The sequence below is a fragment of the Lemur catta genome, chromosome 8 (genome assembly GCF_020740605.2).
Source record: "Lemur catta isolate mLemCat1 chromosome 8, mLemCat1.pri, whole genome shotgun sequence".
Taxonomy (NCBI): Eukaryota; Metazoa; Chordata; class Mammalia; order Primates; family Lemuridae; genus Lemur; species Lemur catta.
The window spans coordinates 42,797,399-42,810,046 of record NC_059135.1 but is presented as its reverse complement, the minus strand read 5'-3'; the positions used below and the strand labels follow the sequence as shown (position 1 = coordinate 42,810,046).

Genomic DNA, 12,648 nt, shown 5'->3' with positions numbered 1-12,648 from the left:
TTAACAAAACAAAAAGCTGGCTCTCTGAAAAGATAAAATCAATAAATGTCTAGCTAGATTTACCAGAAATAGAAGAGAAGACACCCAAATAAGCTCAATTGGAAATGAAAAAGGAGACATTACAAATGATAACACAGAAATACAAAATATCATCCATGAATCCTATGTAAATTTCTATGCATACAAACTAGAAAACAAGAGGAAATGAATAAATTCCTGGAAACACACAACCTCCCAAGTTTGAATCAGGAAGAAACAGAAATCCTGAACAGGCCAATAACAAGCATCAAGATTAAAACAATAATAAAAAGTCTACCAACAAGGAAAAGCCCTGAACCAGACAGATTCACAGCTAAATTATATGAGACCTACAAAGAAAACTGGTACTTATCCTATAGAAATTATTCCATAATATTGAGAAGGAAGGAATCATCCTTAATTCATTCCACAAAGCCAGCATCACCTTGATACCCAAACCAGAAAAGGCCCCCCCTCCAAAAAGAAAACTATAGACTAGTATACCTTATGAACATAGATGCAAAAATCCTAAACAAAATACTAGCAAACTGAATTCAACAGTGCATCAAAAAATAATCCAACACGATCAAGTGGGTTTCATCCCAGAAGTGCAAGGATGGTTTAACATATGCAAATCAAATACATGATCCACCACATAAACAGAAGCAAAAACAAAGACTCCATGATCATTTCAATAGACGCAGAAAAGCATTTGATAAAATCTAACACCTTTTCTTGATAAAAACCCTCAACAAACTAGGCATAGAAAAAACATACCTCAAAAATACAAAAGCCATATATGACAGCCATACATCCAACATCATACTGAACGGGGGAAAGTTGAAAGTATTTCCCCCAAGAACCAGAACAAGACAAGGGTGCCCACTGTCACCACTGTCACCACCTCTATTCAATGCAGTACTGGAAGTCCTAGACAGAGCAATCAGGCAAGAGAAAAAAATAAAGGATATCCAGGTGTGGAGTGTGGTGGCTCACTGTAATCCTAGCACTCTGGGAGGCTGAGGTAGGAGGACTGCCTGAGCTCAGGAATTCGAGACTAGCCTGAGCAAGAGCAAGACCCCACTTCTACAAAAAAATAAAAAAAAAATAGCTAGGTGTCATAGCATATGGCTATACTCCTAGCTTCTCAGGAGGCTGAGGCAGGAGGATCACTTTAGCCCAGGAGTTGGAGATTGCAGTGAGCTACAGTGACACCATTGCACTTTACCCAGGGCAAAAGAGTGAGATTCTGTCTCAAATAAATAAAATAATAAATAAATAAATAAATAAATAAATAAATAAATAAATAAATAAATAAATAAATAAATAAAATCCAAATCAGGAAAGAGGAGGTCAAACTGTCCCTGTTCCTTGATGATCTGATCTTATATCTAGAAAACCCTAAAGACTCCACCAATAAGACTCTTAGAATTGATAAATAAATCCAGCAAAGTCTCATATTGCAAAATCAATGTACACAAATTATTTGTATTTCTGTATACTAATAACAGGCAAGCTGAGAGTCAAATCAAGGATTCAATGTCATTTACAATAGAGACAAAGAAAATAAAATACCTAGGAAAATACTTAACCAATGAGGTGAAAGATCTCCACAAGAACTACAAAACACTGATGATGGAAATCAAAGATGATGCAAACAAATGGAAAAACATCCTATGCTCCTGGGTTGGTAGAATGTTTTTGCAGAAATAGAAAAATCTATCCTAGAGTTCACTGGAAGCTCAAGGAACCCTTAGTAGCCAAAACAATTTTTAAAAAGAGCAAAGTTGGAGGTCTCTCACTTCCTGATTTCAAAACTTACTACAAAGCCACAGTAATCAAATGGTATGATACTGTCATAAAGACATGCTTACAGAGCAAAGAAAAAGAATAGAGAATCCAGAAATAAACCCTTGCATATATGGTCAAATGACTTTTGACAATGGTGTCAAGACCATTTCATGGGAAAAGGATAGCCTTTACAACAAATGGTGCTGGGGAAAATAGATATCCACATGCAAAAAACATGAAGTTGAACACTACTCACAAAAATTAACTCAAAATGGAGCAGAGATCTAATTATAAGAGCTATAACTTTACATACGACTCTTATATAAAGACATAAGAGAAAAGCTTCATGACATTGGATTGGGCAATGATGTATGATTATGACACCAAAAGCACAAACATGAAAAGAAAAATACAAATAAATTGTACTTCATCAAAATTAGAAACTTTTGTACTTCAAAGGACATTATCAAGAAAGTGAAAATTCAATCCATGGAATGGGAGAAAATATTTGCAAATCATATACCTGATAGGGGACTGATATCCAGAATATATAAAGAACTTCCATGACTCAACAATAAAAATGACCCAATTAAAAATGTGCAAAGGACTTAAATAGTTCTGCAAAGAAGATATACAAATATCTAATAGGTAAGCACACAAAATTATGTTCCATATCACTAATCATTAGGGAAATGAATATCAAAATCATGAGATGGTATTTTAACCCTATTAGAATAGCTATTAGAAGGGAACTGTAGATGATGGGAAGACAAGTGGGGGAGAAGGAAGGAAGGAAGGAAGGAAGGAAGGAAGGAAGGAAGGAAGGAAGGAAGGAAGGAAGGAAGGAAGGAAGGAAGGAAGGAAGGAAGGAAGGAAGGAAGGAAGGAAGGAAGGAAGGAAGGAAGGAAGGAAGGAAGGAAGGAAGGAAGGAAGGAAGGAAGGAAGGAAGGAAGGAAGGAAGGAAGGAAGGAAGGAAGGAAGGAAGGAAGGAAGGAAGGAAGGAAGGAAGGAAGGAAGGAAATGAGTTGGGTGTATAGAAATTGGAACTCCTGTGAATTTATGGTAGAAATTTAAAATGGTATAGCCACTGTGGAAAACAGCATGGTGGTTTCTCAAAAATTAAACATAGAATTACCCGATGATCCCGAAATTCCATTTCTGGGTATATACCCAAAATAATTTGAAGCAGGGACTAAAACAGATGTGTGTACACCCCCTGCCCCACATTATTCATCATAGACAAATGGTGGAAGCAACCTAGATATCCATCAATAGATGAATAGCTAAATAAAATGTTTGATAGGCATTCATGGACTATATTATTCAGGCTTAAAAAGGAAGAATATTCTGACATGCATGAACCTTGAAGATATAGTAATTTAAATGTCAGTTACAAAAGGACAAATGTTGTGTCTCATATAAGGTCCCTAAAGTAGTCAAATTCATAGAGACAGAAAGTAGAATAGTGGTTTTCATGAGTTAGGGAGAGAGGGAAATGGGGTGCTAGTGATTAAGTGGTACAGAGTTTAAGTTAGGGAAGATGAAAAGGTTCTGGAAATGGAAGGTGGTGATGGTTGCACAATGATGTAAATGTACTTAATGTCACAGAACTTTACACTTAAAAGTAATTGAGATGGTAAATTATATATATATATTTATATAAAACCATAATTTTAAAAATGAGGGAAAAAGTAAATTTAGAAATCACTTTCATTTGACTTGGAATCTCAGTGATATACTAGTCCAGGTTTACTTCCATGTGAGGAATGACTGATTGTTCTTTTGCATAACCTTTAATTTCTTCCTTTATTAAATACATTGAAAATGATGTTCTTTTTCTTTTGTTTTAGCGAGGCTGAAGATTATAACCCAGATGCAAGTGCTAAAATATTAGAAGGTTGGATGCTTTTTTCTTAAATTAGAGAGTATTCAAAAGGCAACTTTATTTACTACTTTAATATCTTCTTTAGTTATCAAACTTGAAGCTAATATTTTTTTTTTCTATGAGTTTATCTACTTTTGGAAAGTGCCAGTATTACCTCACTCAGGTGTTAAAATTAGCCAAATACTTTGCCTTGTCTAAATTGCTGTTAAGATTTCATTAATTATTTTGGCATCAAGTATATGGTGTGATATGATGAATTTACATTTGCCATGCTCCTATGAGAAATATCCACAAAATAGGATGTATATCTGTGTCAGAACTCATGCTATTAGAATTTAATAATTTCTTTCAAGAGTTATGCTTCATTTATGTCATAGCTTAGCCCTACTAACATGCGCAAAAAGGCTTTTAAAGCTAAATTTATTTGCTCACCTTAAAATATGGCTAGGATAGACTTCACTTTCTTTCTTTCTTTTTTTTTTTTTAATTTCTATTAGTACTGATTCCTTAGAACATTTGTAGGACTTTTAGAATCTCTATTTCTTCAGACCTCAGAGAACCAATGTGGTTCTGACAATGACAGCATGTGTAAGAGGTAGAGTGTCACGTTTACTATAAAGTGGTTTTGAAGTCAAATCGCAGGTATTGTGATTATTTAAAACATGAAACCAACACAAGAAACATACTCTTAATTTGGAAGTGAAAATCATTTTTATTAAGATAATCTGTAGAAAAGCAGTTAAGTATGCTAGAATTCTACAAACATACTCTAACCAGTAGGTGTCACAATAATACTGGTATGATGTCTGAATTTTGGATTCATAGACTGTGACAAAAACTACTTAATATAATTCTCCTCATTTTATAGATGATGAAACTCAAGCTGAGAGTAAGGTAGTGACTTGCACAACATTGTCAAAAACAGAGTCTAGTCTGCATCCCAAGTCTCCTGCCCCTAAATTTAGTGTTTTGTTATGTTTTATCCAACTTTGATGCAGTGATCATGCTTAGTTCTTATATCCTTTAGTAATATCACAGCTGTCCAATTCAATCATTTATTCATTCATTCATTCATTCATTCATTCAAAAGATTTGTTCAGTACCTCCTTTGTACTCTGAGATCCCACGTGTGAACAAGACTGGCAAAGTCCTTGCTTTCATGAAATTTACATTTTAACTTGGGGTGGAAGTCTCATCCCAAGGATAAGGACATTAACAAGATAATTCCAAATATTGATAAGTACAATCATGTGCTGCATAATGACGTTTTGGTCAAGGATGAGCCACATGTATGACAGTGGTCCCATAAGATTATAACACTATATTTCTACTGTACCTTCTCTGTGTTTAGATATGTTTAGATATGCAAATATGTACCACTGTGCTACAATGTCCTACACTATTCAGTGCAATAAAATGCTATGCAGGTTCACAGCCTAAAAGCAATAAGCCATACCATATAGCCTAAGGGTGTAGTAGGTTATATCATTTTGTGTGTATGCTATGATGTTTGCACTATGGTGAAATTGTCTGAGGCATTTCTCAGAATGTATCCTTGTTGCTAAAGAACACAAGACTGCAGCTCTACCTCATTTAGGATCAAATCCAAAGTCATTGCAATGGTTTACTAAACCCTGCATTATCGGAGCATCACCCTAACCCCCAATTACCTCTCTGAGCTGCTCTGTTTCTATTTGGTTCACTCTTTGTTCTTACTGACCTTCTTGCTGTTCCTTAAACATTCTAAGCATTCAAGGCCTTTGAAGTTTTTGACTCTCCTATAGTACTCTTCTCCTATCTCTGCATTGCTCATTTCTCACCTTCAGATCTTTGCTCAAATGTCACTTTTTCTGATCACACTCTCTGAAATTGCAACTTAATTCCCATCCTGGCACTACCTATTCCACTTCTTTGCTTTTTCTCCCTAGCACTTATCAGAAAGATAGTATATTTTAATTATTTTTTTTTTTTACTGTCTCTCTAGAATGTAAGTTCTATGAAGGTGGAGATTTATGTGTGTTTGCAACTGTATCCCCAAGAGCCTAAAACAGTACATGGCAGATAGTAGATGGAAGCATTTAGTAAGTTAGGAGAGGCTGTGGGAGGAACTAAGGGTGTAGGAGGAACACAAGAATTCTCTTTTGGTTATGTTGAGATTGAGGTATTCATTATAAATTTAAGTTAAGATGTCACATAAGCAATTGGATATTTCAGACTAGAATTAAATGGAGAGGTCAAGGCTGGACATATAAATTTCTAGTTTCACAAAGTATACAATAAAATCTCAAGTAACTTAAATCTCTAAATATCTCAGCCCCTCAAATATCAGGAATTCTTCTGTGTCTTTTCATCAAAACAACTTTCTAGATTTTCCTGGAAGTTTGTTGCCCATGTAGCCCAGAAGTTTAAAACTGGTGTTTAGAATAATGGCCCTGAGAGTAAGTAAACCCAAAAGTCCTCAGTCATTTAAAAGCAAAAGTCTCTTCAATTATGTGCTATATAAAGTAGATTCAGATACTTTAGAAATATTTTCAACTAACAATGAAATTTTGCCAATTTTGTCAGATAATTCCATCACTCCTCCTCATGTTTGAGTTAAAGGAGGTTTTATTACTACTTTTTAAAAAAAATTTTCTAGGACCTACATTGGCCCAAAAAGTAATTCAGAGAGTGATTGCTTGTGTTGGCTCTTGATAACTACATGTGTATAAAATGCACAGGTCTTAAATATATAGTATTCCATTGTGTCCCCTTGTGAGACAGGCAGGGAAAATAGTCTCATCCCCATTCTATGTATGAGGAAACTGAGAGTCAGAGAAGTCAGATATGATTTCTCAATATTCACACAGCTCTAAGTGGTGAAACTAAGACTCACACACAGATTTTCTGATTTTCTAGCAGTTAGCTGCCTCCCTAGCAGTGGGGCTTTGTGAAGCTTCCTTCACAGTGACATTGCTACTTCCTTGCCTGAGTTTCCTTCACTAGTATATTGACCTCCTCTGGAACTTGGGAAACTTTTAGTTCTATAGCAACTCCACAAGATTTCTCTCATCAGGAGTTACTATTTAATAATACCATCACCTTCCACTTTATTCCAATTATCTTCTTTTAATTAGGTATGTACAAAGAATATTAGAGCTGAAACGGCCCTTAGGAATCATCTATAGGGTAACCCCCCATTTTACAGGTAAACAAACATGCTCATAGAGGTTGAATGCTTGTGGGTAGAAATGTAGCTATTAAGTTGGAGAGCCTGCCTCTCCTCCTAAATTACATTCCATCTCTCATAGTTCTTAAGTGAATGGCTAAGACATGCTCCAGCATTCTAGGGCTCTCATCTATTTTGGTCTTGTTCCCATTGCCTATACACTAAAAATAATAACATCTTCTATATGCTTAAAGTCTATGATTCTTAGGTGAAATAAAAGTAATAAGATCAGATTTGTGTCAACAAATATATATGAATCAGAAAAAGATTATTTTCCTTTTTTTCCCCCACAGAAAATTCTCAGAAACGAAATCCAGAGAATGTAAGCAGTATTAAGGTAAATATTTTTAAGAGCCCAGTATACATTGAGGTCTAGTGGAGAATAACCCAGTTTTCAAAGTCCAATCAGGGACTGTATGGTATGATTTGTGGGACGTCAGGAAGCATTACCTGTTCACAATTCATTCACACCCAGATCCCTCCCCCAAGCTGAGGCCTATCTCTGGTACATGAAAATCTCTTAATCAAAATTCTGACCTTTGGGTTAAATTAGTATTCCTTGTTTAAGTGCACAGAGTAAGCCACTGATTCTTTCTAGCACCTAAGTACAATTCCATTTATTGGCTCTGTTCCTTCAGTCTCTGGAGAAAAGCCTAGAGGGAATGAGTCACTTGGCCCTGCCTAGAGAGGGTAGACCCAAGTGAGGGACTTGGGGAGGCAGAGAGAGAACAGGAACTTCAAAGATGTCTCACAGGAAATAAGTGCTGATTCCATCTACTTCTCTGTATTCCTAAAGGCTGAGCCTTTACAGGCAGCTTTCTAAAAAGCCTGCCTACTCCCCAGTGTGGGCCCAGGACATTTCCTTTTCTTTAATCCTTTTTATAAAGTTTCAAATGAGGAATAAAGCTACAGATCCTCTTCTGCTTTTTATTACATTATTTCTTTCTTGGTTCAATTTAATCACCCTTCAAACAGGTCTTCCCACCTCTACATACACACAATCCATCAATTATCCAAACATTTCTCAGTATGTCGATATGCACAATTTTCAGAACCAATTTCTTAAAATCCTATAACTCATGCTTAAGTTAATTTTTGTCAGATTTCCAAAGATCCTGGATTAGTTTCCCACTCAACTTAATCCTCATTGATGAATATAAAATATCTATTTAACAATCTTAGACTTCACTTAGGCCATACTTTCCAAAAAGTAAAATTATAATGGCAATAAACAGGAGACACTGAGGCCCTAGTCTGGGATCTACTAACTCCTTGTATCAAGTGGAATTTCTGGCTAATCGGAACCCTTTCCACTCTGTCATTTTCTCATTTGCTACCTTTTCCATGGTAAAACTATGGTTAAAGTTGTTAACAACAGTATGAAGTGAGGTGTGGAATAAGCACGCTCCACCTTCTCTCTCTCACTGATTACAACTAAAAACTCTACACAGCTGCTGAGGATTCTGGAAAATAAATAATAGCAGGGATTTAGGCAGGGAAATCAAAACTCAAAGAACAACCAAAACCACTGGGAGTTTCTTGGGCATTTTTTCTTCCAATATTTCCTGGCTTAAACTCAAGATGGCTCTTATCCTGAAATTGCATAGGTGGAATGCATAGAATAAAGCTCCAAAAGAAATCATTGCTTTCTGACCTTAGTTGGAAAGGAGGATCCTGTGGGACAGAGATTGTAGGGGGGAGCCTCCACTTTATTTCCCACCACTTTTCCCCCTGCTGGCCCTGCCTCATGGCAACTTTTAGTCATGAAGCTGCATGGCAGTGGCAGCAGAGGCTGCTGAGGCACCACGGAAAATTCTGTAAGAAAAGTCTCTCTGACCAGAGGAAATTGGAAAAGGGTCCTCAGTAGCCTTAAAAGTGTACTGATAGAACCAGTTATTTTTTTCTCTGCTTTCTCTTGCCACTTTACCCTGGAGGTGGATGTAGTCATTAGAAGTTTGAGACAGCACACACAGGGAGGCAAGAGCCACAGAATTTTAGCCATAGAACCAGAAAAGGGGGCTGCTGAGAATCAGAGACACTGAGAGAAATCACAGAGAGGAGGAATCTTGAAATAGAGATCCCTAAATCTATTTATGACGTCTTCTCTGAGCTGTACATGTGTTGAACTGATCTGAAGTTACATAGACAAAAGGCCTTAAGAACTTGAACTATAGTCTTAACAGTAGTGCAGACACAAGGATACTCAACACTACAAAGACTTTGAAAACTGAAATTACACTGGAACCATAGCCATAGAAGGCAGGGTAGGATGTGCCGTCTGAACATAAGTGGGTTGACTGCCTACTTAAATAAACAAAAATACCAACCTTTTCCAGAGGATTCTAATGAGACTGAGAATCTTATAATTTGTCTAAAATGCTGGGATACAATCCAAAGTTACTCAGCATACAAAGAATAAACACAATAGCTACAATTTTCAAGGAAAAGGGCAAGAGATGCCAACCCCAATGTAGCCAAGATTTTGAAATTTTCAGGTAAAAACTTTAAAGCCATGATTATAACAATGTTCCATTTTGTTAGATTCTTGAATCTAACAAAAAGATACACGTTCTCAGCAGAATTTAAGTACCGTCATCCCCTGTTATCTGTGGGGCCTTGGCTCCAGGAATCCCCACAGATATTAGGTCCCTTATATAATGTAGAATATATGGCATAGTACTTGCATATAACCTAGGCATATCCTCCCATATACTTTAAATCATCTCTACATTCCTTATATATAATACAATGTAAATAGTGTAATACTGTGTAAATAGTTGTTATACTCCCTTGCTCAGGAAATAATAACAAGAACAAAAAGTTTGTACCTGTTCAGTACAGATGCAGTCATCTATTTTAAAAAAATTTTTTTGATCATTGGCTGGTTGAATCCATGGATACAGAACTCACAGATATGGATGGTTGACTGTATATCTACTCATCCCTGACACATGGTAGAATCTGCGCTTTGCTTTTAGATCAGGGATTCTCAGCCCTAATTCTCCCACATTAGCATTTTGTGGGGCATTTAAAAAAATCAATAACTGCCCCAACCTTGTTATGGGCCCCAGGGATTCTTACTTTAAAAAAATGTCCTTTCACAGATGACTATATTGTATAGCCAAGATTGAGAACCAGTATTTTCGATTGTCTCTATTCTACTTTATTTCTCAGGTATCTTGTTTGCAACAGCTTAATACATAAGCTCCCTCAAGTCCTCTTGGAGGAACTATGGTAAAACTCTTATAATAGTGTCTGTTGCTCTTTACATGATCTATACACAACACATTTCTCTCATGTTACATGCGTATAGGCCCCACTTCACTGATTTTTCACTTGTTTTTTAAGCTGATGACATTAGAACAGGAACACTGAAGCCCAACTACCTGTCTCAGGCTATTTTATACCTTTCTGGAACAACTGCTGGTCCTGCATTCAAAGAAGTGATAAAAGTCTATGGAGTAAAGCCAATATCTGAGCCATGTTCCCAGCACTGCCAACAATGGCTAAGATTTCCATAAAAGGAAATTGAGGGTTATGAAGTGAACATCCTTTTTCCTTCTCCCCTAATCATTATATCTACTCTCAGAAAAGCATGTGTAACTTATCCCAATTCAGTCAACGGAGGGAGGGGCAGATAGAGCTGACATTTTTTGTCAGTTAACATAGCTGAGCCTTTGACCATCATTTAGTAGTCAAGCCAAGACATCATACTTGGCAAAAATCATGAGCCTAAGTGTCATGTAACAATTCTTTGAGACTACAGAGCACAGATATTTTTATTGTAAGATGCTATTATGGTTGTGCTTTATCCCTTGAGGATTTCTAGGAATATCTAGTGTTTAGTGTCCAATGAAAGACTAAGTTAGTATTTTAATTTGCCTTGGCAGTTTATCACCATCTTTGAAGGAACCAGGGATATTCCTGGCAATGCATCTTCCTCAAATGAAGTCAATTCAGGTACAACATATACTGTCCTTTTAACAATTAGTATAATAAAGCTCTCAATTGCATTATATTAAACGTAGAATTTATGATTACCCTCCTGGAAAGAGTGGCTCTTCCCTTACATATAATCAACATGGGATTGAAATAATATTCTTACTATTTATATAAATATCAATTTTCAGTGTATTATGTAGTTCTCTTGATTTAACTTCACACCAAAGGGACAATGGATAATGTAACTAACATTTATTTGGCACCATCTATCTATATTTTATTAAAGAGAAAAGTGAAAATTGTTAAGGGGAAAAATGACAGTAAATTATCCAAGGTCACCTCACAGCTAGTAAGCTGCAGAGCTGTGATTCAAACACAGATCTGCCTGATTTCAAAGCCTAAGCTTATTCAGCATCATCATAGTTCACACACTCAAATGGTTATAGGAGCAAGGTAGATACTAAAACAAGAACAGCAGGTTGAGCCAAGGTCTATGGCTCACTAGAGATGGCATATTCCATCTGAAGGAAGGAACTGCTACTCTGGCTCCAATCACTGGCATGCTAGATTGTTGAGAAGTCTTCCAATTTTTCAAGAGAAGCTGGATATAGAAGTTCTATATGAAAATTCCAGACTTTTAAATGTTATGTGCTACAATTAAGAAAATGGAGTTTTAGTGTTTTGTATGTTTTCATATCAAATCACAACCTATCATGAAGTATCAGAAAAATATATAAATATTTATTTCTGTCTTTTTATATAAAATAATCCTTTTGTTAAGCTGAGATAATGAGCCTCCAGCGCTGAATAAGTGATGTAAAAAAATCCAGATAGAGACTCTTTTATTATCTATATAGTCCTGTCTCACATGACAAAAATAACTACTTGGGATTAGTCAGTGGAAAATTTACTAAAAGCAGATGAGAAGTTATGGTGTTTTTAATATATTCCTATTTTCACTTGAGAATTCTTAAACAGTCATCCTCACTGTATAGAGTTGAAGGTTACTTTCTCATTTAGCTCATTAGGCATGTTCATAGAGTTTTGTGCTGGAAAAGAGAAGTTGAACTTTGCACACTTGACCAGAGAACCATTATGTTGCAGTGGACATAATGATGACATGAGAGTCCGAAAGCCTGGGCCCCATTCCCAGCCTGGCCACTTTTTAATTATATGACCTTAAACAAGGTATTTGACCTCACCAACTTCAGTGTCCAAAAATAAAGACACCATTCTTCCTGTTTCCTAGGAGTGCTGGAATGATCAAATAAATAAAAAAAAAACTTTGTGAATAATTTTTAAATCCTATAAATTATTTTGTAAATGTCAATTTTTGAATTTTAAACCATCAATACTATAGTATGACTGCCTCAATTAAAATGTCTAATGAAAGTCCACATTATTTTTTGCTTTGTCCACAGAAACTCCCAAGGCCAATGCCTCCAAGCAAGGATCTAAAATGCTAGCAAAGGTATCTTCAGCTCTGTCAAAGGTGTTTTCCAGATCTAATACCAACGTTTCTAAATCTTCTTCACCACCTCACCAGGATAAACACTGAAGTTCCTTTACCCAATACAAGTATGCTTACTTCTCTTATAAATAAAATTGTTTTTAAAACATAACATAGTGTCCTATAAGATGATTCTTATACTACTGAAAATAAGAGCAAAAGAAATATAAAAGGATAATGAAGAGTTTAATAAATGCTTTTGGTAAGAATTTTGGTATAAGAAGATGTTAATAATTAGTATTACCTGAGTGCCATGAGAGTATGTGACTAAAAGTATAATTAGTAAACCAGATA

General features: G+C 35.8%; 1 protein-coding gene across 1 annotated transcript in view; it reads left to right on the top strand.

Moving 5' to 3' along the window:
- Window positions 1–12,426, top strand: part of FSIP2 (fibrous sheath interacting protein 2) — a 96,756-nt gene extending 84,330 nt beyond the window's left edge. The window contains exons 21-24 of the mRNA XM_045558790.1: window positions 3,660–3,706; window positions 7,196–7,239; window positions 10,793–10,862; window positions 12,266–12,426. Of these exons, the coding sequence (XP_045414746.1) occupies window positions 3,660–3,706; window positions 7,196–7,239; window positions 10,793–10,862; window positions 12,266–12,402 (298 nt within the window). The 3' untranslated portion in view covers window positions 12,403–12,426. The remainder of the gene's footprint in view (window positions 1–3,659; window positions 3,707–7,195; window positions 7,240–10,792; window positions 10,863–12,265) is intronic.
- The last annotated feature ends 222 nt before the right edge of the window (window positions 12,427–12,648 follow it).